Source organism: Eschrichtius robustus, chromosome 6 (genome assembly GCF_028021215.1).
Source record: "Eschrichtius robustus isolate mEscRob2 chromosome 6, mEscRob2.pri, whole genome shotgun sequence".
Classification (NCBI taxonomy): Eukaryota; Metazoa; Chordata; class Mammalia; order Artiodactyla; family Eschrichtiidae; genus Eschrichtius; species Eschrichtius robustus.
Window position 1 is genome coordinate 73,781,441 of NC_090829.1, and position 26,548 is coordinate 73,807,988.

The 26,548-nt window shown below is 34.1% G+C and overlaps 1 protein-coding gene across 11 annotated transcripts in view; it reads left to right on the plus strand.

Moving 5' to 3' along the window:
• The window catches only part of DLG1 (discs large MAGUK scaffold protein 1), a 288,831-nt gene that overhangs the window by 128,178 nt on the left and 134,105 nt on the right, over positions 1-26,548 (plus strand). For 8 of the 11 annotated variants that reach the window (XM_068546486.1, XM_068546482.1, XM_068546488.1 and 5 more), the window contains 2 exons: positions 10,316-10,414; positions 24,780-24,833. In XM_068546486.1, the coding sequence (XP_068402587.1) occupies positions 10,316-10,414; positions 24,780-24,833 (153 nt within the window). The remainder of the gene's footprint in view (positions 1-10,315; positions 10,415-24,779; positions 24,834-26,548) is intronic. The other 3 variants (XM_068546490.1, XM_068546492.1, XM_068546493.1) reach the window with 1 other exon arrangement.

The following is a 26,548-nucleotide window of genomic DNA, read 5'->3' on the forward strand; positions in this document are numbered from 1 at the left end:
GACAAACATGCGAAGCCCTTATTATAATATCTGACATCAGTAAAGTACCTATCATCATCATCATCATCTTTATCACCACTTTCACGACCACCATCATTATTGGTCCCACAAAATATTCTGGTCTTTTAAGTGAGGAATCTGGAGATACGGAGAAGCAACCTCATTACAGAATGATGAAGAATTATGGTTTAACAAGAAGATTGGTAACCTTGACTGGGTCCAGCCAGGAAAAGAGAAACCACAGTAATTATTTTAACAGGGAAAATGTAATATGGCGGGGGGGGGGGTCGGTGTTAAAAAGGAAACTGAAAAGGAAACATGGAACACCAAAGTAAAACAGAGAAGCAGCTAACCTCTGAGGTGGGACCTAGGGACCAAGTTAAGGTTAGTAGAACCCACAAGTTTGGAGTAAGGGCACCACAGGTTTAAAATATGAGCTGTCAGTGATATTTACTTTCTAATGCAGCTTAAAAAGGAAAGAGGTAAAAATCTTTTGGGCAAGTGTTCTTCACCAAGACATGTTTATTTTCAGTTGGGATATTATTAGGCAATTAGCTGTTGCTAGATAGAGAACATGAAACTGGCAATTTTTTGACATTTTTGTATTTTGAAACTTGTAAGGTCATCAAATGGTAGAACATCTTGAAAACTTTCTGATTGGTAGTGACCTCCCAACCACACAGAATCTTTTAGCAATATCTGCTATGTGTATAGCATGGGGAGGGAGGATGTACACAATCCATTCCGAGTCACTTTATCATTTTAGAGTGCTGATGAACTCAATCTCTTTTGGCAATCACATGGTTTCATTCGTCCAACAAATGTGTATTAAATACTGTGTGCTAGATACTATTCTAGGCACTGGGCATACAGGAGTAAATAAAACAAGAATCCCCACTCTTCCAGAGCTTATATTAAAGGGGGGGAAGACAGATGACAAACGTAATTAAAATATGTAGTATGCCGGAGGAAAGGTAAAAAGAGAAGGCAACAGGAAATGTGTATGTTTGTGCGTGTGTGGTGGGGGTGGGGTGGGGTTAGTAGAATAAGAGTGTCTTCGAAGAGCTGGAGGGCGATATTTGAGCAAACGCATAAAAGAAGTTATGGAGTTGAGCCATATGGATATCTGGGGCAAGAGCATTCTGTGCAGAGGAAGAGTGAATAAATGACTCTGAGGCCAGAGCATGTTTAGAGTGTTTGGAGAACAGTAGAGAGGTCAATATGGCTGAAACGCTGAGCGGGAGGAGAATAGTAGAAGATGACTTCAGAAAGGTAACAGCGGCCTGAATCACTAGGGACTTGTACAAGAATGAATAGAATAGGGTAAATATATGATTACTAGGAAGATTTAAGGGCCCGTTTTAGGTTAGTCATTATGGAGTCCACGGTTGTGTATGTTTCTCTAGCCGTAGTCTGATAAAATTGGGGAGTGGGGGGCAGGCAGCATATTGCGGTTGGTAGTTTCATACCTATTTGTTAATTATGTAACCACATCTTTGAATCCAAGTTTTGGATCTCTGTTTACGTGAAATTTTTAGTGATTGTTGGCTCATCCTTCTACCAATACAGAGTGATCAGCTGAATGCTGATAAAACACCATCTTTTTATAATGAAGGGATGACATACCTTAACTATCATGAATCTTGGAAGCAGAAATAGATCCATTAACTAGATGTTCTGTCTGTATGAACTAATTTGTACCCATGCTTCTATACTACGATTGTTAATCACTAGATCTATTTCCCTATCCCCCCTTTGTTATTTTAAAATCAAAAATTTATATTTAATCTCTTAGTATTTGTTTAAAAATGTATCTGGTTTCGTTGCTATTTGCTTCTGAGATAATTATGACACAGGTATCATATACAGCTGGTTCAAATAACTTGTTACGGAGTTTATTTTGAAGGTACTTATTTGGAGTAACTGTGGCAAAAAGAGCATTTGAATCAAATGAGAACCATATCTGAGCAATGAAAAACACCTTTATTCTGAAGATACTGGACCCCTGTTAAATACAGTGATTCCCAAACAGTTTTGATAAATCTACTGTGCTGTATTTTATCCTTCTATAAACATACAGAAGGCTTGCAGTTTTTTCCCCTGGTTTCTCTTTCCCTCTTAGATAGCTTCTTTGACATTTATTCAGAGAAACATGTCTCATTACCACATAGTAGATATTTATTTATTTTTTTTTTTTAAGAAATTCACGTTCTTTTATTTATTTATTTATTTATTTATTTATTTATGACTGTGTTGAGTCTTCGTTTCTGTGCGAGGGCTTTCTCTAGTTGTGGCAAGTGGGGACCACTCTTCATCGCGGTGCGCGGGCCTCTCACCATCGCGGCCCCTCTTGCTGCGGAGCACAGGCTCCAGACGCGCAGGCTCAGTAATTGTGGCTCACGGGCCCAGTTGCTCCGTGGCATGTGGGATCTTCCCAGACCAGGGCTCGAACCCGTGTCCCCTGCATTGGCAGGCAGATTCTCAACCACTGCGCCACCAGGGAATCCCCATAGTAGATATTTAAGCAAAGGAACTTGGATTAAGAATATTAAACTGTGCCATACGAAAACAAAATAAAATCCTTATTGACCAACAGTGGCATAGGGGTAATTTTTTTTTCCTTGTTATCTAAGATATTGATAACAAAAGAGTTGCTATTTCATATATTTCATCTTACATAAATGTGGTATAAATTTATTTTGACCTTATTGAATCTTTGCGTGTATTCTAAGCTCAGTTTACCCCATTCATGTGACATGTTAATGTAAGATGTAAACAATTATTAATTACCTGGTAGTATGGTATTAGTTATCTTTCTTCAGAGTTTGATCTTATGCTATGATGACCATTTTAATAAGCAAGAAAATAAATGAGAGGGACTTCCCCGGCGGTCCAGTGGTTAAGGCTCCGCCTTCCAATGTAGGGGGTGCGGGTTTGATCCCTGGTCGGGGAACTAAGGTCCCACATGCCATGGGGTGCAGCCAAAAATTAAAAAGAAAATAAGTGAGAAAGAGTTTAAAAATATGTTCAGAAAGCCTTGTAAATCTATTGTGGTTGGGTCTAACTATGATGTAAAAGATACTTTTTAGTGGCCATTGTTGGTGTTATTCTTAATAGTCCTTCCTCCCAACTTCCCATCAGTCACTAGATACACCAATTCTACATTCAAAATCTATCTTTATTTGACTTCTCATGTCCATTTTCACCATCACCATCGTTCGGTTAAAGCCACTGATCACCTCTCAGCTGGATTATCATAGCAGCCTCCTAATTGTTCCTTCTGTCTCTTCCTGTATCAGTCAGGATTCAGATGCACATATGAAAAAAACCACTTTAACTATTTTAAGCAAAAAGAGATTTATTAAAGGTAGGGGCACTCAATTTATATATTGTTTTTCATTTATTGTTGAATTAATGGAAGTGAAAGAGGGAGGTACATAGTCATAAATGTAGATGTGCGGTACACATTAAGCATGTGGCTATACCTAATGAGGTTTCAGACCACTTTTTATCAAATTTTTTTTAAAAGCTGCTTTCATAATTTTAAGATCTTAAATTTAAAATGTAAAGCTGTGAATAAATAACAAGAATCTCTAAAAATTAGTTAAAACATTTTTCAGAACGCTGTCAATTCGATACTGGCATTAAAAAAGTACTTTAAAAATATGTACAATCCAGTTACTTTCCGGGAATTTACAATTTTCTGCAGTGTTCTTTGAGACAAGTGTTAATATTATAGCCTCTGTTGTCATGGAAACAAGTCTCTGAAGGCAGCCTCCGAGGGCTAATGATTCCATGGTGTTGCTATGGATAGAAACAACTGAGACCGTTGTTAGTCACATGGTCAAGATTAAAAAAAAAAAAAAAAAACTCGTTGAAGCTGATCTTATTGAGTGATATATACAAATGGAGCAGAAGAAGGATGATGGCATAAAAGTCATATTGTCTAATAAAATATGTATGTAAGATTTTTCAAGTTTAAAATGCTTATGGTGAATTCCTTCTTTTCTGTAATAACCCATATATAATGGTTACTGTATATTGCTGCCTCATTATTTATATTAGGATCTTAAGTTTGCCATTTTCCAATTTAGAATCTTGTTATACAACTCCCCAGAATTTTACCATGCTCTCAATCCTGCACTGAAAATAGCCTCTTGTCTCTTCATATGTATTATCATATCTAACATCTATGCTGTTCCTCATCACTCAACCTTCATTTGATTAGATATTATTTGTTTAGCGTGGTATTTTTGTTTCATATGAACTAAATGACTTGTTGTTCTGTAATTCTGGGTTACCTGAACTGGTTATTGGCTGTGGCTAGGGAATTGTGTGTGTTGGTACCCATTTGGTTTTGAAGACTTTCTCATCAGTATTTGCCTTTCTTAAGGAAGAAGCAGGGGCATATGTTCTTTTTCAAAGTACTTGCTCAGCACCCTGTAGAGAGTGGGGTGGATTCAGATGGTGTACATTTTTTTAGGATTTTTTAAAAATGGTATTCAGATCCTCTAGATTATCGTATCGAAAGGAAATAGATTTAGAATAGGCTCTGAGCCAGTAATACAGTGAGGTTTAAATGTAATATTAAAGAATTTATAGTTTATCATAAAGGGTTTTGGAGAGCAACTGCCTAATGGAGGAAATTTTTGTACTTGGCCTTGAAATTTGATATAAGCATACAGCTATGTCTTTTTTATGTTAAAATGGATTATTAGCTAATAGCTGACCCTATTAAAGAGGCATAAAGAAACTTTTATAGGTGTTAGATATGTCTCCTACTTTGATTGTGATGATTGTGTCACAGGTGTATGCATATGTCCAAACTCATCAAATTGTATACATATGTGCAGTTTTTGTATATCAGTTATACCTTAACAAAGCTGTTTAAAAAAATTAAATAAAAAAAAGATAAACTTTAGACTTTCTTGTCTTTGATACTTTGGATGACTACAGCCAGTTATTGTGTAGTTTGTCACTCAGTTTGGGTTTGTCTGATGTTTAATGTTCAAGTTATGCATCTTTGATAAGAATGTCACAGAAGCGATGTATTCTTATTACATCCTATCAGGTAGCATATGATTTTGATTTGTCCTGGTGATGTTAACTTTAAGATAGTATCTGCTACATTTCTTCACTGTAATTAATCTTTGTAGGGGAGATATGTGTGTGTATGTGTGTGTGTGTCTCACATTCAAACTTTCTTCCACTAGAATGAAATGGAGGGTTCATTCAGCAGCAATGGAAGTTTTAACATTTGTTGATGTTTCTTGAATGAATTATTACTATGATGGTTGCCAAATGATGATTTTGTAACTCCATCATTCCTTCTACATTTCTTAATTGGCATTCTACTGTAAGGAAATGCTCTCTCTTCTCTCTATTCATTTAATTATTATGTAATTATATCAGTGTAGACTCTTGGAGTCCTGTTTAATTCAGTGGGATTTATGCCATCATTATCATTATTTATTTTGAGTCTCAAATTGTTCCCAATCTGACTGATAAGAGCCCTTCAAGCTGACTGTCAGTGTCCTTTGTCATGCCCTCATTATTCTTTGAGCACCTCCTTATTTTCTGGAACAGCAGAATGTTCTAGGCTCATATTGTACTTGCTAGACTCTAGCCCTGGAATCAGCCATTTCTCCAAAGATTCCTCTTTTGTTTTTTTTTTTAATCAAAGAATGGGTATTTATAAACCAGGATCTGAATGCTAAGTATTTTCATGCTATTGAGGTGTTACTGCTCCCAGGTCTTCTCTGTAGACAGAGCTAGGGTATATATGTACATATAAACACATGCATTTATTTCTGTATTTATATATATTGAAAACCATGCAGTCATACCAGTGCCTCCAAATCTAGTCTAAAACCGTAGATTTCAGACTAATTTTCTCCCTTTCCATATTTGTGACTCCGTTCTCTGATGTGAGGAACCTTGCTTCCTTTATCCTTGGATCAAAAATCCCCTGTATGTAAGCAATCTCCTGTCACTGTCGATGCTCTAGGTAGACATCCTTCCCACCCAGCTCAAGATCCAAGAGATATCCCCACCTTGTTCCACTGAGGTCCCTATACTTCGTGCCAGACTACTACTACTGCCACATAGATACTCCATCACACTTGGGATCCAGCAAAGCACATCAGGCTGCTGCCGCTACTTGCCCACGTGGGATACCCTCCTCATCCTGCTCAGACTCCGCAACACCCTGCTCCAGACTGCTGCCACCCTTCCACTCCCTGTGCACAGAGGCTCTCCTCACCCTGCTCGACTTCAACAACCTGTACTTTCCTATTCAGAAAGTCTTTGCCTACACCAAGACCCTGATGGTATTCTATCAATACTATCTTCTAGAAACCTAATTTTTGTACATCTCTTAATTATGTCAGTAAGCCATCTGGAATTAATTTTAAGTATGGTGTAAGGGAGTGAAGAGGGTTCATTTCATTTTCCATATGTATATCCAGTTGATTCAGCAGCAGTTTTCTAAAATTATTGAAATATAGTTGTTGTACAGTATTATGTTAGTTTCGGGTGTACTAAATGATTTGATATTTACGTACATCGTGAAATGACCACCACGGTAAGTCTAGTAACCATCTCTCCCCATACAAAGTTATTACAATATTATTGACCTTATTTCTTGTGCTGTATATATTACATCCCTGTGACTTATATAACTAGAGGTTTATACCTCTTAATTCCCTTCACCTCTTTCGTCCACCCCGCCCCCCCACTGCTTCCCTCCCTTTTGGCAACCACACATTTGTTTTCTGTATCCATGAGTCTCTTTTCATTTTGTTTTGTTTGTTTTGTTTTGTAGTGAGACCATGTGGTATTTGTCTTTCTCTGACTTATTTCACTTAATATAAATTCTTTTAAAACTAGTTTTTTCTCTTTGTCATAAATTAGGAGTTAGAATCTCTGGGTTTTTCAGACATTTTTAAAAAGTTGTAAGTATTCCATTGAAAATTGGTTGGCATTTAAATTACTTGTTTTAAGCTCATACTATGGAATTCGAATTTTTTTTTTCTATAGGAACAATGTATAATTGGTGACTGGAGTCCCAAGTAAGACCCACAGAGGCTTTATTCCTAATGTCCTTTTTTTAAAAAATTGTGGTAAAATATGCATAACAAAATTTTACCATTTCAACCTTTCTTAAGTGTACAATTAATTCAGTGTCATTAAATACATTCACAGTGTTGTGCAGCCATCACCGTTGTCCATCTCCATAACTTTTTCCATCATCCCAAACAGGGAACTGGTTTAGACTGGGAACATTAAAAAGAAAGAAAAAAAGGAAACAAAATCTAATGGCTTAAAATCTGTTTCTACAGGATATAAGAAATCCAGGTAACAGTAGTCTAGCAAGTTTTTTCCAAATTCCTCACAGGTTACCTTTTGTGAGCCTGGCTCAGTTGTAAAATGAAGGGTTAAACTTGATCCCTAGCTTCTTCAACTCTAATAGTCTTGTAAAATCATTGAAATTTGTTAGCATCTTTTAGAACAATTAATGGGAAATGCATTTTCAGTTTATTTTCTAGAGAATGAGATGGTAAAAGATCATAATAATTGTTTTTCTCTTAATATGAATAGATCTTCCATCCCTCACCCAGCATTATAGCATCACTGTGTATTCATTGTTGACGACTGGAGAAGTAGAATCGAAATAAAGAGGCAGGGGAGAAAAACGATTCATAATCCTGCCCTCAGAGGTTTACTTTTCAAACATTTCTTTCCATTTTTTAAATAAAAGCTTTATCTTCCCTCTTTTACTTAATGTCATGTCATAGGCAATGTCCTTTATGACTTACAGGCTGTTCTTACAAATGCTTGTTAACTGATGCATAATATTTAATCTTATAAAATTATCATTATTTGCTCAGCTATTCCGACACCTTATATTTAGGATATCCTACATTTCCCCAAGTATAAACAATGCTCAAAAGAATATAGTGAGTGTTAAGACATTTGCTTTTTGAATTATTCCCTTAGGATAGATTTCCACAATTACTAAGTCAAAGAGTTCAAACATTTTTAAAGCTATAGATAATTACTTAGATTGCTTTTCACAAAGTTTGTATGACGTTATATATCCAACAGCACTGTGAAAGGACATGTTTCCATGCATTAAAATTTTTTTGAGTTTTTTAATTGTGGTAAAATACATTTGCCATTTTAACCAGTTTTAACTGCACAATTCTGTGGCATTAATTACATTCCCAATGTTGCCCAACCATCGCCACTATCTACTATTTCCAAAACCTTTTCATTATCTCAAACTTACTTTGTAACCCTTAAGCAGTAAACTCCTTATGCTCCTCTCTCCCTGGCCCCCGGTAACTTCTAGTCTACTTTTTATGAATTTACCTATTCTAAATATTTCATATAAGTGGAATCACACAATATTGACCTTTTGTGTCTGGTTAATTTCACTTAGTATAATGTTTTCAAGATTCATCCATGTGTAGCATGTATCAGAATTTCATCCCTTTTTATGGCTGAATTAATATCCATTGTATAAATATACCACATCTTGTAGCTGTTTATCTGCTGATGGACACTTGGGTTGTTTCTACCTTTTGGCTGTTGTGAATAATGCATCATTGAACACTGGGGTAAAGTATTCAAGTCCCTCTTTTCAGTTCTTTTGAGTATTTACCTAGGAGTAGAATTGCTGGGTCATATGGTAATCCTAGGGTTAGTTTTTTGAAGAACTGCCAAACCAAACTGTTTTCCACAGTGACTGCACCATTTTGCATTCCCACCAGCAGTTTTTGAGGATTCCAGTTTCTGCACATCCTTGCCAACACTTGTTAACTTTCTCTTTTTGTTTTCACTTTTTTATTACAGCATCCTAGTAGGTATGAAGTGATATATCATTGTAACTTTGATTTACATTTCCCTAATGAATGATGATGCCGAGTATATTTTCATGTGCTTATTGGTCATTTGTGTATCTTCTTTGGAGAAATGTCTGTTCAAGTCCTTTGCCTATTTTTTAATTGTCTTTTTGTGGTGAGTTGTAGGAGTTCTTTATATATTCTGCATGTTAAACTATCATCAGATGTATGATTTACGAGATTTTCTCCCATTCCATGCGTTGTCTTTCCCCTTTCTTGATAATGCCATTTGGTGCACAAAAGGTTTTAATTCTGATAAAGTCTAATTGATTTTTTTTTTTTTACTTATGCTTTTGATATCATATTTAAGAATCCATTGTCAAGTCCAAGGTCATGAAGATTTATCCCTATGTTTTCTTCTAAAAGTTTTATGGTTTTAATGCTTATATTTAGGTCATTGATTAATTTCCAGTTAGTTTTTATATAGGATGTGAGGTAGTGGTTTAACTTTATTCTTTTGCATGTTGCTATCTGGTTGTCCCAGCACCATTACTGAAGAGATGCCATACATTTTTGATAAATCTTGATTGATTTGATTGACAACAAAAGGTCAACATTATAATTTTATTTTGTATTTCTTTATCAATGAGGAAAAGCATAGTTTCAAGTGTGGCAATTGGTTCTTCCTGTTTTAAGTGTCTTCTAATGTACATTGTTTTCTTATAGATTTGATTTTAATGTTTTTCTTATATATGTAGAATATGTCATTGGTATAGCAAATATTTATGAATTAATCCAGGTTATAGAGATTGGGACTTGTTACAAGACCCCTTTTCTGTGTTCCAGTTACCTCTTTTTTTAAAATAGTAATTAAGCCTGATAGAGTAATTGAGTATAAATATCAAAACTTCTTAGTTTAAATTATGTCACTAGAGTTCCCACTTAATGACTTTACAGGCAGGTTTACGACAGGTTATTACAGTTCTTGATAGTAGAGGTTAACAGCACAGATTCTTTAAAATGATATAAATTCAGTTTTTAAGTCCATTGAATCTTCTGTTTGTGGATTTATAGGCCCCAATTGCCTACCTCATGGGCTAATGAAATTACTTTTGATTCTTTGAATGCAAGGAGGAAAGTAGTCAGATACATACTGAATGCTACAAAAATATTTTGTAATCTGTCTATGAAGTGAGTGTCTTGCCTCCCAGTGGAGGAGTATTGTTAACTCATTATCTTTTATTATTTTCATTTAAACATCTAAAGAGTAGTCACTCGTTTTAACTACAGAGTCATTAAAATTATTATTGGTGGTATAATTGAGCATTTTCTCATTTAAATTGAAGTAATATATTACTTTACCTATTTCAGTTATTTCTGAAAACTATATCTTTATGACAAAACTTTCTATTATGTGTTTCCTTTTTATTTGATATTTTTCCTGATGTTTTGTCGTTGATGATTTTTAGCCAACAGAAGCTGTACCTCCCTCTCCTCCCACTGTCCCTGTGATCCCTGTCCTGCCAGTCCCTGCTGAGAGTACTGTCATCCTACCCACCATACCACAGGTTTTTATTAGTTTTCTTTTTTCTTTATAAAAACTTCATTTGTTTTTAATGTTTCATTTGTATTCTTTTCAAACCATTTTAACTATTTCTTTGTTAGATTTGGTAATTCACATTGGGCTTCAAATGGTACTTTTAGGGAGTTAAATATCTGGGATTTAATATAAGATGGGTTAATATTTGCCATTTTATCAGGTTATCTGTGAAATAAGATACATTCTAAACTTCATCATATTGAACCGCCTTAGATTTGTTTTCATGCCTTTTATACTTGTAAATCTGTTTGAAACAGTTTTTCAGTTTATTTGCTTTGGGAAATTTTGTTTATTTTCTAAACATAATAAAAATAATTGTCCTCCTGATCTTGTACTGGATGTGCCATTTTATATATAGCATTTTGTTTTCTAGTATATATTTATCTTTGGAAATACTCGTCTTTCTGTCATTGGGTAGGATAACATACTTCACATTTATTATTTAAAAACAATAGCTAATGTATACAAAGTATATGGGGAACTCTTCGTGGTATCTTTGCAACTTTTCTGTAAATCTAAAACTATTTTAAAATCATAAGTTCATTTTTTTTAAAGTTAATGTATAACAGTCAAAAAATAAAATGAAACAATAGCCAAATGTCAGAGAATCTGAACATTTTTAGCTTTCAGAGCTTTACTTAATAGTTCCAAGGGATGGCTTATTAAGACATTAACTACCCAGCCAACAGAGTCATCCAAAGTTAAAATAATGGTAGTATTATTACGTATAATAATAGTGATCTTTGGTATGGAAGATCTCAACCTCATTTAAAGTGTAAATAAATGCGTCTTTAGGTATTTTTATTATTATTGATCTATAGCATAAAATCTAGTAAAAATGGTGTTTTTGCTGTGAAAACACAGTGTCAAAGTAAGTCCTATTGTGGGAAAAAATGGGTTATCAGCTGTGATTGTTCACATCTCTGTGCCCTTCCCCTCTCCTAAAAAGTGAAAATCAGTAAGAACATTATACAAAATAGGATTCTAGGGGAAATTATAGGTATTACACTAAAACTTCAGTCCATGTTATTATGTTACTGCTTCTATATAATCTCTGACCCTTTATGAAAATCATTAAAAGTCAAATCATTGTAAAACTACCAAGAATTGAATAGATAAGTCCAGATGGATATTTCCTCTGTATTGCAGAGAAGAAATTGAATTTATAAATAAAATATAATTCTACATAAGCAGCCAAAGGGTTATTGTAATATTGTAATAATGTAACACCTTTCCAAGTAACTAGGATTTAGTAGTACAATATTTTTTAAAGTAGGACATTTGAAGGTTTATTTTACTCTTGTCACCTCAATTTGTGTTTTGATGTTAAAATAGTTTTCTAGAATCCTTTGAAATTTTGTGGTAGTTTCTGTTCTTTTTTTTTTTTTTTAATTTTTTAATTAATTTATTTATTTATGGCTGTGTTGGGTCTTCGTTTCTGTGCTAGGGCTTTCTCCAGTTGTGGCAAGTGGGGGCCACTCTTCATCGCAGTGCGCGGGCCTCTCACTATCGCGGCCTCTCTTGTTGCAGGGCACAGGCTCCAGACGCGCAGGCTCAGTAATTGTGGCTCACGGGCCCAGCCGCTCTGCGGCATGTGGGATCTTCCGGGACCAGGGCTCGAACCCGTGTCCCCTGCATTGGCAGGCGGATTCTTAACCACTGCGCCACCAGGGAAGCCCCATAGTTTCTGTTCTTATATTCAATAGGGAACCAGTCCTTCCATTTCAGAGTTCTCTGACTTATTTACTCCAGTGTCCCTAACTTAGCATCACACTACACTTGGAAATTGTTGAGGCATTGCATAGCCATGTAGTTATAAATAAAGAACTTAGATTGATCTGGTTTAGAATTCCAGTCCTACCACTTAACTGGCTGTGTAACTGAGCAGTTTACTTAACACTGATCTTCTCTTTAACTCATCTGTAACACTGAAGATGATAGTACTTACTTGAAATGTTTTACAGTGATTGAAAGAATAAGAGTGTGTGTGTGCAGCTGGCACATGATCTTGGCTATTTGTATTATTAGTGTTGTTTCATATTTCCTTGAGACAGTAAACCAAGGAACAAGTTAAAAAAACAAATGAACAGAAGAGGCTTATTTATACTACCTAGCCTCATTTTAGGTTTTAAATATACTTACAAAAGTCCAAAAGTAGTTTAACCATTGATGTTGTTTATGTGAGAAGGCTGTGGAGTGTGCCTCATTTTCCAGAATAAGTGTGTGCCTGAGTAATTGAGTATAACGTGCATTATAAAATTAATAAAAGTGATTAAAATATTTGTCCCCAATTGAATTTTGAAATCCACACCTAATACCTAACCTGATTTTAACATTTTAAATAGATATTTTTCTTCTAAAGATCTACTACTTTATATTTTAGATGCATCAGGATGTAATAGAAATAGAAACAGAAGATACAAGATTTAGATTCTAGTCCTACTTTGAGACTCAAACAAGTTACTTAACCTCTCTTGAGTTTTCTACTCCCTTCATCTATTAAAAAGGGTGGCTGACGCCTCCCTGACTACTTCAAAATGAATTTGAGGACAAATGGGTAGATGATAATTTTTTTTAATATTGTCTTTGATTATTTGTAGAACTTCAAACTTTCACAGTACTTTTATATTGATCATGTCATTTAAATTTTATGATAACCCTCTGCAGTAGGAATTATCATGCTTATTACTCAGAGTGGTACAGAGAAGGATACATTGAATGACTTTTTGAAGTTGCAGAAAGAACCTGGACTTTATAGTGACACCTGACCCTACCAGTTCCTGGCCTCACCCTTGCCTGGTTGTGTGATGGTGGGGACATTACTCAGTTTCTCATAGCCTCAGTTTCTCCACATAGAAACTGAGCACATAGTAGTTATATAACAGATGCTAGCTCTTCCTGCTGGAGATAAAATCATATAATCTCTATGATACTGGCCTATTAAATATACACCCAGAATAAATACTCTGCTTTAAAACCAGATTCTTTAGACCTCCTTTTTTACCAGTTGTGAGGAGCTATCGGGTAATTAAAGTATTGTTGAAAATGCTTTATAGCTAATTTTGTGTGTCTGTGTGAAAGTCTCTGTTCACACGCAAACAGGTGCTTTGGAGGGATTAGTTTTTGTTCAATTATTTGTTATTGTTCCAATCATGTAGATACTAAGATGAATGTAACATTGTTCTTATCCTCTAGGAGCCTACTCTCTGTTTATGCAAATCACAACTTAACAAATAACTCCCACATGACATGAGAGTAGTTTACGTTAGAGGTATAACCAGTATAGAACATCCTGTTGCTTCTGGATAATTCAAGTTCCACAGAACATCTGAGTGTTGACTCTTAAATGATTTGATCATTAGTATAATCTAAAGCATGGCTTGATACATTTTCATTTTACTAGTAATCTTAAATAGAACAGTATACTTGGATTACCTTGATGAGCCTTTTTAAGCCACACACTAATATCTGACTGCAGTGCCACTGTTCTATTTGTGTTTTGGGGTTTTTTGTTGGTTTTATGTTGGTTTGTTTGTTTTTATATTATTTTCAAATCATTTCAGACTTACAGAAAGTTGCAGGAATCGTACAAAGAAACTCCATATACTTTGACCCACATCTCCCAGTTGTTAATATTTTTACCTGCCTCATCTGCTTTATCATTTCTGTTCTTCTGTAATTGAGTAAAATATTATTTTTTGTAAACCAGTTAAAAGGAAGTTTTATTCATGCCCCTCTTACCGCTAAATATTAATACTTTACAATATTAAATATTTTTCCAAAGAACAAAAATATTACCATAGTGCAGTGAGCTAAACCAGAAAATTAACATTAATATAATACTACCCACTGTAATTCTGTTTTACCAGTTGCCCTAATAATGTTTTTTGTATGAAAAACAAAAACAGGTACTTTGGCCCATCCAAGACCACAGTTAGTTTTCATGAATCTACTTTAATCTGAAGTAGCTACACAATCTGTCTTTCATGTGTGTGGCCTTTTACAAGAGAACAGGCTAGTCGTTCTGTAGAATATCCCGCAATTTGTGTTTGATGCATTTTAATAATTAGATTGAGGTCATATATTTGTTTTCCATTTTTTTTATTGTGATCAAATACACATAATGTAAAACTTACCACCTTAACTATTTTTAAGTTTACAGTTCAGTGGTATTAAGTACATTCATATTGCTGTGCAAACATCACCATCATCCATCTGCAGAACTTGTTTCATCTTGCAAAACTGAAACTCTGTACCCATTAAACACTTAATTCCCCATTCCTCCCTACCCCCTAGGCCCTGGCAACTACCATTCTACTTTCTGTGTCTGTGGTTTTGACTCAAGTACCTCATGGAAGTGAAATCATAACAGTATTTGTCTTTTTGTGGCTAGCTGATTTCACTTAGTATAATGTCCTTAAGGTTAACCTGTGTTGTAGCATATGTAGCATCAGAATTTCCCTTCTTTTGGAAGCTAAATAATATCCCATTTTATGTATATATGAGACCTTGCTTATCCATTCATCTGTCAATGAACAACTTGAGTTGCTTCCACATTTTAGCTATTGTGAATAATGCTACTGTGAACACAGGTGTACAGACACCTCTTCAAGACCCTGCTTTCAATTCTTTTGAGCGTATACCTGAAAGTGGAATAACTGGATCACTTTGTAACTTAATTTTTAATTTTTAGGGGAACCATCATACTATTTTCCACAGTGTTGTATCATTGTATATTCCAACCAGCGGAACACAATGGTTCCAATTTCTCCACATCCTCACCAACACTCCTTATATTCTCTTTTCATGATAGTAGCCAGCCTGATGGGTATGAGGTGGTATCTCATTGTAGTTTTGATTTGCAGCTCCCAAATGATTAGTGATGTTGAACATCTTTTCATGTGCTTATTGGCCATTTGCATATCTTCTATGGAGAAATGTCTGTTGAAGTCCTTTACCCATTTTTGAATTGCATTGCAGTTTTTTTAATTGAGTTTTAGGAGTTCTTTATATATTCTGGATATTAGTTCCTTATCAGATATATGATTTGCAAATATTTTCTCCCATTCTGTGGGTTGCCTTTTTAATTTGTGGATGGTGTCATTTGATGCACAAAATTTTTAATTTTTAGGAAGTCCAAATTGTCTATATTTTCTTCTGTTGCCTGTGCCTTTAGTGTTATATCTAGTGATTCACTACCAAATGCAGTGTCCTGAAGCTTTTACCCTGTGTTTTCTTCTTAGAGTTTTATAGTTTTTTAGGTCTTTTATTTAGGTCACGGGTCCATTTTAAATTAATTTTTGTATATGATGTTAGGTAAGGGTCCAAATTCAGTCTTTTGCATTTGGATATCCAGTTTTCCCAGCACCATTTGTTGAAAAGACTATCTTGTCCCCATTGAATGGTCTTAGCACCCTTGTTGAAAACAATTTGACTATATATGTGAGGGTTTATTTCTGCAGTCTCTATTCAATTCCATCGGTATATGTCTGTCTTTATGTCAGTACCATACTTTTGAGTACTGTAGCTTTGTAGTAAGTTTTGAAATGAGAAAGTATGAGTCCTCCAGCTTTGTCCTTTTTAGAATTATTTTGTCTATTCAGATCCCTTGAGATTCCATATGAATTTTAGGTTGGGTTTTTCTATTTCTGCAGAAAACATCATTGGAATTTTGATTGGGATTGGATGAAATCTGTAAATTGCTTTGGGTAGTATTGACATCTTAACAGTATTAAGATGTCATGAACAGGGAATGTGTTTCCATTTATTTCTGTTGTCTTTAATTTCTTTCAGCAACGTTATAGTTTTCAATGCACAAATCTTTCACCTCATTGGCTAAGTTCATTCCTAATTACTTTATTCTTTTTGATGCTGTTGTAAATGGAATTGTTTTTGTAATTTTCTTTCCAGATTGTGTATAGGAATGCAACTGATTTTTGTGTGTAGACCATATCCTGCTACTTTGCTAAGTTTATTAGTTCTAACAGGTTTTTGTGTGGTTTCTTTAGGGTTTTCTACATGTATGATCATATTATCTGAAGACACATAATTTTCCTTCTTTCTCATTTGAATGTCATTTTTTTTCCCTTATTTGTCTAATTGACTGATTTTTAATACTGTGTTGGATAGAAGTGGTGAAAGTGGGCCAGCTTGACTTGTTCCTGATCTTGGAGGGAAAGCTTTCAGTCTTTCACCATGGAAGTATGATGTTTGCTGTAGGTTTTTCATATGCGACCTTTATTATGCTGCGGTGATTTCCTTATATTCTTAGTTTGTTAAACGTTTTTATCATGAAAGAATGTTGAATACTGTCAAATACTTCCTGCATCGATTGAGGTGATTGTGTTGTTTTTTTCCTTCATTCTGTTGATGTGGTGTATTACATTGATCAGTTTTCATATGTTGAATTATCCTTCCATTCCAGGAATAAATCCCACTTGGTCATGGTATATAATCTTCTTAATATGATGCTGAATTCAGTTTTTGTTGAGAATTTTGGATCAATGTTCATAAGGGATATTTGTCTGCAGTTTTCTTATAGTGTCCTTGCCTTTGACCTTAGTTAGTATCAGGGTAATGCTGGCTCATAGGATGAGTTAGGGAATGTACCTTCCTCTTCAATTTTTGGGCAAAGTTTGAGAAAAATTGATGTTAGTTCTTCAGATGTTTGGTAGAATTCACCAGGAAAGCAATCAGATTTCAAGGGCTTTTGTCAGGAGATTTTTGATTACTGATTCAATCTCCTTATTAATTATAAAGTCTATTTAAATTTTCTCCATGATTCAGCCTTAGGAGTTTGTCCATTTTGTGTAGGTTATCCAATTTGTTGGCTTACATTTGCTCATAATGCTCTTATAGTCCTTTTTATTTCTGTAGAATTAGTAATAATGTTCATTTCTGATTTTAGTAATTTAGGCTTCTCTCTTTTTTCCTTAGTCCATCTAACTAAAAGTTTTTCAGTTTGTTGATCTTTTCAAAAAACAACTGTTGGTCTTTTTTCTCTATCATTTTTCTATTCTCTATTTTACTTATCTCTGCTCTAATTTTTATTATTTCCTTCCTTGTACTAACTTTGGGTTTAGTTTGTTCTTCTTTTTCTAGTTCCTTAATTTGTAAAGTTCAGTTTGTTGACTTGAGGTCTTTCTTGTTTTTTAAGGTAAACGTGTAGTTGTAAACTTCCCCCTTACCACTGCTTTTGCTGTGTCTCATAAGCTTTGGTATGTTGTGTTTTCATTTTCATTCATCCCTTTAAGTCTTTTCCAGTTTGCTTTTCTACTTCTTCTTTGATTCAGTGGTTAAGAGTATGTTGTTTAATTTCCACAGCTTGGTGAATTTTCTAGTTTGCTTCTATTATTGCTTACTATCTTCATCCATTTTGGCCATAAAAGATACTTTGTATGATGACTTTCTAAATCTATTGAGACTTAATTTGTGGCCTAATATATGGTATATTCTGGAAAATGACCCAAGTGCACTTGAGAAGAATGTATCCTGCTGTTGGACAGAATGTTCTAAATATGTCAGGTCAGGATGGTTTATTGTGTCGTTTAAGTCATCCTTTTCGATACTTATCTTTTGTCTGGTTATTTTACACATTATTTTGAGTGGGCATTGAAATCTCCAACTATTATTGTAGAACTGTCTATTCTCTTTAATTCTGTCATTTTTTTGTTTCATAGATTCTGATGGTCTGTCACTAGGTACATAAATGTTAGTAATTGTTACATCTTCTTGCTGTTTTGAACCTTTTATTAATATATAATGTCCTTTGTCTCTTGTAACTTTTTAAAATTTAAATTCTATTTTGTCTAATGTTAGTATAGTCACTCCTACTATCTTTTGGTTACTATTTGCGTGGAATATCTTTTTCAATCTGTTTGTGTCTTTGTCACTTTCAATCTGTTTGTGTCTTTGGATCTCAACAGAGTCTCTTGTAGACAACATAGAGTTGGGTCATGTGTTTTTATCCATTCTGCTGTTTTTTTTTTTTTTAATTGGAGAGTTTAATCAATTTACATTTAAAGTAATTACTGATAAGGAGAGACTTCTGTCATTTTGCTATTTGTTTTCTGTATTCATTATAGGTTTTTTGTACCTTATTTCCTGCATTAGTGTCTTATTTTTTGTTTGGTTGATTTTTTGGTAGTGAAATGTTTAAATTCCTTTCCCATTTCCTTTTGTGTATATTCTTTAGCTATTTCCTCTGTGGTTACCATGGGGATTACATTTAACATCCCAAAGTCATAACACTCTAATTTGAATTTAAACCAGCTTAACTTCAACAATATACAAAAACTCTGCTCCTTTTAACAGTGCCATCCCCACCCGTTTCAGTTGTTGATGTCACAGAATTATAACTTTATACATTGTATGTACAAAAACATAAATTAACAATTTTTAAATGCATTCATCTTTTAAATTATGTAGAAAACAAATGTGGAATTACAAAGCAAAGTTACTATAATACTAGCTTCTGGACTAGTAATTGATTTTAGTTATTTACTAACATTGACTTCACTTCTGTACTAAGAAGTAGCTTTTAGACTAATTTTTTAAATATAATTTTAAAAATATTAGTGTCTTAAATCATGTAGGTAACAAAAAGTGATGTTACAAAACACTATTAAAATAATAAGAGTTTTTTTGTATTTATCCTTACCAAGATCTTTATTTCTCCAAACACCTCAAGTTGCTATCCTGTGTCCTTTCATTTCAACCTGCAGGATTCCCTTTAACATTCCTTTCAGGGCCAGTCTATTGGTAAGGATCTCCTTCAGCTTTTGTTTATCTGGGAATGTCTTAATTTCTCCCTCATATTTGAAGGATAGTTTTGCCAGATACAAGGTTCTTGGTTGGCAGTGTTTTTCTGTTAGCACTTTGAATATACCAGCCCACTGCTTCCTGACCTCCAGAATTCTGATGAAAAATCTATTAATATTATTGAGGATCCCTTGTATATTGAGTCACTTTTTCATGCTGCTTTCAAAATTCTCCCTGTCGTTGTCTTCCAGGAGTTTGATTATAATGTGTCTGAGTGTGAATCTCTTTGAGTTAATCCTACCTTGAGTTTGTTGAGCTTCTTGGATGTTTATATTCATGTCTTTCATCAAATTTGGGAATATTTTAGCCATTATTTCTTCAGATATTTTCTCTGCCCCTTTATCTCTCTCTTCTTTTTCTTGGACTCCCACAATGTGTGTGTTGGTCCACTTAATGATGGCCCACAAGTCTCTTAGACTCTGGTCACTTTTCTTCAGTCTTTCTGTTTTCAGACTTAATAATTTATGTCGTCCTATCTTCAAGTTTGCTGATTCTTCTGCGTGTTCCAGTCTGCTCTAGTGAATTTTTCATTTCAGTTATTGTACTTTTCAGCTTCAGAATTTCCTTTTGGTTTCTCTTTAGGTTTTCTACCTCTTATCTCCATTTAGTTCATACATCATTTTCTTGACTTTGTCCACCTTGTCTTTTAGTTCTTTGGATATCTTTAAGGTGGTTGTTTTAAATCCTTTGTCTAATAGATATGCCACCAGCTCTTTTTCAGAGACAGTTTCTTTTTTCCTCTCTCTCTCTCCTTTGAATGGACCATATGTTCCTGTCTCTTTGCATGCCTTGTGATTTTTTTGTTGTTGAAAATTGGACGTCTGACTCTTACAATTTCTCTGGAAACCTGATTCTACCCTTTCCTAGGGTTTGCTGGGTTTTCTGTTTTTTGGTTTTTTGATTGCTGTAGGCTATCTCTGTGCTAAAAATCAGCCTATGGTATAACTTTAAGATCTTCGCAGATTTCTTCTATGCCTGTACCTTCCCCAGGCATACGCAGTGATTTTCTAATTTCCCTCATATATGTGGTTGCTTTTGAATATTCTAATCTTCAATGTCTGGCTCTCAAAAGGGGAAAGAGAGAAAAATGAAATTGTGGAAGGAGACACTTGCCCTTTAAATCTCTTGGGAGTCACTTCAGTCAGAGAGAGAGAGATTTACATCAATTGGGGGAGGTTCAGCAACAATGGCCACTGCCTCTTTGCACCTCCATGATCAGAAGCAGCAGTAAGAGCACAGATTCCCTATATTTGGAGGACAGGGTGTTTTGTTGCTGCCCACCCCCATCCCCACCCCGGTTTGTGCAGGCTTTGTGCCAGCTGCTCCAGGAACACTTAAGAGGGGTGGGAGTTGGGTAGCTGCTACTGTGCTAAGAACTGAAATTGACTGGATTAACCACAGTTTGCCATCGAATACTTACCCTGGAAGTTGTAAGCCTTCAATAGACTAGAATTCCAAAATAGTTACATCACACTGGCAGTTGCGTTTTTGCCAGTGCAGTTGTTATCTAGGTGGAGAGACAAAATTGTGGGACTTCTTGTGTTGCCATCTTCCCAGAATTCACCCTATTTGTTTTTACAATCACTTTAACTTACAGTGATCACTGAAGTGATAGCATTTAACTTTTAATGCAGTGTGTCTCAAATTAGAAGCCAAGATGTATCCTCTGGGGTTTGTGAGTTCTGTGTTTGAAAAACATTTCTTTTATAATTTAGTAGGGGAGAAAGAGACACTAAGCCAATAATATAATGAAACTTTGATACATGCTAAGAAGGAGAAATATAGTATACAGCGTAAAAGCATTTTCTAAACTCCTAATTTTGGCCTGTTTTTAAATAACTGGATCTTAGAATTAGTTTAACACAAAATTTTTAAGATGTAATATTGTGCTCTGAAAGTGTGTAAGGATGCTGCAGTGTGTTAACAGCAGCAGACCCTATGAGGCCCTTTATTAATGAAATAAAATAGTAAAAGTTGGATGAGCAAAATTATGTTTCTTAAGTCTTGTTATTAATTCATGGGTCATATTCTTTAGGGGTTTGTTAAATTTCTCTTTCTGGTATATCCCTGCCCCCTTACTAATCACCCCCCATTTCTAAGTGAATTATAGGACTTCATTATTGTCTAAGTTGAAACATACACAATGGTATATATTGTTAGTAAATAATAATGGATTAGCAATAGGTTTCTGTGGTTTACAACACATTTTTTTTTATATTGCTTCACTAAGTCCTCGCACAGTCCTCTTGGGTAAAGGTATGTCTCTTTACAGATGGAAAAAATAAGTTTCAGTAATACTTGTGATTTATCTGTATATTCAAAGTCATTGAATGGTAGAGTGAGGGTAGAGAGAGATCTAGAACCATGTCTTTTGATAAGTGTCACTTAAAGTGAGGTGCAGGGAAGGGTTTTTTTTCTTCATTTGAAGTAACTTTCACACAGATTATTCTCAAGTCTTGTTGCTATTGTTTGATTTCCTCCCTAAGCAAAGCTGATAATTTCATGTTACCTATTCTGCTATCCCCTGTCCTAGATACAGACCCTGAGGTCTTAAACTATCCATATTTGCTACTGTTTTTTATTTTAGTGCTCTCTACTTCAGCTATCTGAAAGTAGCAAATTCCATGGCCAAATTTGTCTCTATCTCTTCCTTCAGAAGTACCTGTTCTGGCTTTGGTGCTAGGTTATTATGTCTTTCTGAGTTGTATATCATACCCTCCAAGCCCATTGTGCTACCTCATTCCCACCACCTCCAAATTTGAGAGGAATGGAGTACTACTTTGTCAGATACCACTTCTGTATTCTGTAATATAAGAATTTAGAAAATCTCAAGTTAGTAAGGGTAAATTTTAAGGTAATGTTTTAAATCTCTACCTGCTAACACAGTCTTAAATATTTTTATCATTATTTTAGGCGGCTTAAACTTGAGGCCGTCAAATCATGCCTCTTGAGCTTCATTTACGTAGGCTTATTTTAGACTATATTTTGTGATATGTCTTTTTCAAATTGCTAGGTTGTCTTATCTTGACATTAGTTTTGAATGAAATTCTTGCTTAATCCTCATTGTGAACATTCCCAGTTTTTGTTCAATTTCAAGTCCTTTATTCCCATGCTTTCCCTTCAGGTGTGATCATTCACTCATATTAATTCTAAGATACATCTACAAATAAACTTATTGTACCTATATTAATTATCTAATCATATTCATTAAGTCAAAATTACAAATTATTTTTACTAGTCTGTATTATTCTTTATTCAGAACTGAACTTTAAAATTGAAATTAATTTTATGATGGGAATGCTAATATCTTAATAGCAACTCTAACCTATATTTCACAAATGTATTAGTTATTAACCTCTTACAAACTGAGTACTTGACTCAATATAATTGTTTTGCTGTATATTATGAAAAACTTCAAAAATGCTCAGACATAAAGGGAGTAGTACAGTGAACTCCCATGTATACTCATCACCCAACTACAACAATCCTCAATTCATGTACTCTTATATGATCCATAGCCCCTCCTTCTCCTGATCTCTCATTGTCATTATTTTATTTTGAAGTAAATTTAACCCTTTATATAGTTTGGTTTGTATGTATTTCAATATCAGTTAGACTTTTTATATGACTAGAATCAAAAGATAACTTACCTACAGTGATGATGAGTTGGTGATCATGAACAGCTAGTGTTGTGATAATTTTGGTATAAGTTAGATTTTGGTAATAAACAACTTTTTCCACTATATTTTTGGTAATAAATGAGCAGAGAGAACCAAATGGTTTTCTTGCCATAATTTTTGAAGAATGTAACTTCTTTTGTAACTTTAAATAGCCTTGTTCTTTCTTGCCCTCCTCTGTAATTTCTTAAGCAAAAAAGGTGAAGTACCATTAATTTTTTAATGAATTAAAATGTCAATTTGAGAATTGTCAGTAGTCATTGGGAAATGAATAATTTCAAATGTTCATAAAATCTCAAATGTCTGTTAGTTGACTAGCTTTGCTTAAATATCATTCTCACAAATAGTATTTTTACCTATTAGGTTTGCTTTTCACTGAATCATTCGAAAACAGACTATTGTAGTCAAAGGTAGGACTACACATAAAGTAGTTAGTATCATGTTTATATTTAATAAAGTATTCCCTACTCATTTTGTTTGTTTGTTTTTTTCAGGGTATTTTTTATTGTTTCAGGTGTACAGCAAAGTGATTCAGTTATATACATTTTTTCAGATTATTTTCCATTATAGGTTATTACAAGATATTGAATATAGTTCCCTGTGCTGTACAGTAAATCCTTGTCCCTACTCATTTTTAACTTGCTGCTTCATGTAGCTGAGATGCATACTGTACAATTATTTAAGCATGCATTGGTGTTGTCTTTAAGCATTTTATCATATGATCATCCAGATCTAGTACTTTGCTGAAAATAATGTAAAACATTTGAACGCTGAATATTCATTCACCTTTTAGAAAAGCCCATACACTTGGAAGAAAACGGTTATTTTGTGTATTATGTTTCTTTCATACAACCTTTTTTTGTAATTCTTTAGTTAGCGTAGAAGAACTGTGAATGTTTAAACACATCTCTTTAAAATTTATTTAAAGGATAGTCATCTTTTTGATTCTCTGAAGATGTCATTTGACTTGGTAATTTTATACTCTTAAATATGCAGAAGAAAGATAATTTTAAGAGGAATCACATCAGTTTTCTAGTATATTCTGGTCTGTTTTTCATTTGGTATTAATTGCATTTTATTCTTTAAATTTTATTGCACCTACATAATAAACACTTTTCAACTTAAGCAGAAAGCCAAGCTTTTCTCATTCCAAACTTAATTAGACCTATGTTATTCTACTTGGCTTTTTTGTTTTTTGTTTTTTTGTGGGTTTTTTTTGTTTTTTTGTGGGGTTTTTTGACCACTAGTTATTCTGTGAGTGGTCTAGAATAACACATGGAAAGCAGTAATTGCAGTTGATAACAATTGAGGTCTTTTACGTTGAGTGTGTTTCCAGTATTCTAAAAGTTTGCGATTGATTTCTTTGTATGGCTTTTTTTTTTTTTTTTTTTTGTAATTCCAGTGTTTAAACACAGTTCAGTGTGGGACAGAATTTTTTTTCTGGGTGATAAAATGATTGGAATCTTCATGGGATCCTTGAGACTAGAAAAGCAAATGATTTCTAAGCAATTTGGGAAGAGTTGTTTGTTATGCTAGAGAATATTTGTGGATTTTTTGAGAAGGCTGGTGAACTTCTTTGCAAATCTTAAGAAAATTGTGTCTGTTTTAGCAGAAATAAGAACTTATTTCTCAAAAGCAATTATAACAACTGCCTATACCTAAATCTTTCCATTGGTGCTAGAAACTGGATACATAGTTTAACATATGTAAAGTTCATATAAAATTATACTTTAAGAAATAGCAAATCTTTCATATGCTTCTAACATTTGTGAACATTATTATGTAATGTGTCAATTTTCCTGTTAAGCCTAACACATTTACAATTCTTTCTCTAAGGCAAATCCTCCTCCAGTACTGGTCAACACAGATAGCTTGGAAACATCGACTTATGTAAGTTCCATTCATTGCCATATTTAAATAATTCTGTTTTCTCTTTTGTAGGTTTTGATATAGATACAAAAATCACAGCATTATTTTCTCTAATACATTGTACTTACAGTGTTCTATCACTAAGCTGTAATTGTTAAAGTAAATGAAGCAGTACCGTCCTTCTTTGGTTGTTCTTTTTCTATACTCTTGCAAAGCAGAAATGTTGAAATAAGAAATTTTATTTTTAAATTAAAATGAATAACTTTCGCTGTCTCTGACCAATGGTCATTTACACAATGCCATATATTCAGAGAGTCATTTTTGAAGTCTAATTGAGTGACTAGATTTTTAGTGACCAGGTTTATAGGTGTTCACATATTAAAATAATTAGTTATAACTTTATAACTTTAAATTGATTAGTGCTTCTCTCTAAACTTCTTTTGTTAAAAAGCCTTCTTTCTCCTAAAGATAAATAGCCAGAACAGCAGAATCTAACATTTTTCACCCCAACTAAAATATCTTCGGAGATGTGTCAGTAGAAGTTGTGCTTGCGCATTTTAAAAAAAGCAAATGGTGCATAATTTAATAGGTTGTAAAAATCTTTTTCTCCCATTTTTTAACTATAGTTGATTTCAGTCTATACTTTAAAACATTATATTTGGCTTTATCTTCCATTTATATTTATATGGGTATGTCAAATTTGGGGGAATTTTTGAAAACTTCAAATAATAATACTTAATACAAACCAAAAATACTCTTTTCAGTCAGTCACCTTTCACATGGATAAAGAATACTTAAGCAGAATTTTGTTTGTACTTTTGTCAATATTTTCTTCTTCACATTTCTTTCTCCCTCACTTGTTCTTTTTGTTGACATATGTTTTGCTTAAGGACAGAATCAGTGATTAAATATTTTTATTTTAAAACCCTTTCAACTGAAAGGTTAATATGTAAGAACTAACAGATAAAATGATATCAACAAAGAAAATAAATACACATGCATTTTAGGGGAAATGTCAACAAATTAAAAACAGGATTAGCATACAAGCAGCAAACTTAGAGTAAAAGTTGTATTAATTTTAAGTTTGTATGACATATTATTCATAAAGTACTTTTCCTGCTAAAGCAGGGTATGTTGGGAGTCTTGAAAACCATTCACCACCCACGGTGAGAAATTTGCTGGAAGGATTCACAAGGCTCAGCATGTTGTACCTACGGCTAAGATTTATTACAGCTATGTGATAAGTCAGGATCTACAGTCAGATTATAAGGCTATATGTCTAGAAGAATCCATGTTTAGATTTCCTTCTACTTTCTTCCTCCCCAGAGGGATCCACAGAGCACTCTTTTCACCTAGCAGTGAAAATGTAGCAACACGTATGCAGTTTTTCTGCCCAGGGAAACCCATTATGGACGCAGCGCAAAGTTATTTATTGGTGGTTGGTCACATAGGCACCCTTTGTCCAGCGCATACCAAATTTCCAAGCTCCCAGAAGGAAAACAGGTGTTCAGCATAAAGTGCATTGTCTTTGCAAAGTCTAGCCACAGTAAGCAACCCTCTCAGTTAGGGAATGGTGGGAACACTCCCAAAATCAATTTCTCAAATACCTGCTAAGACCCTTCTAGTGATAGCACCCTTGGGCCTGCTTTATTAAACCTTTTCTGTACGTAAGGATATAAGATAAATTCCAATTCCTTAAGCAAGATTTTTCAGAGTGTGGTACTTTATCATACTTG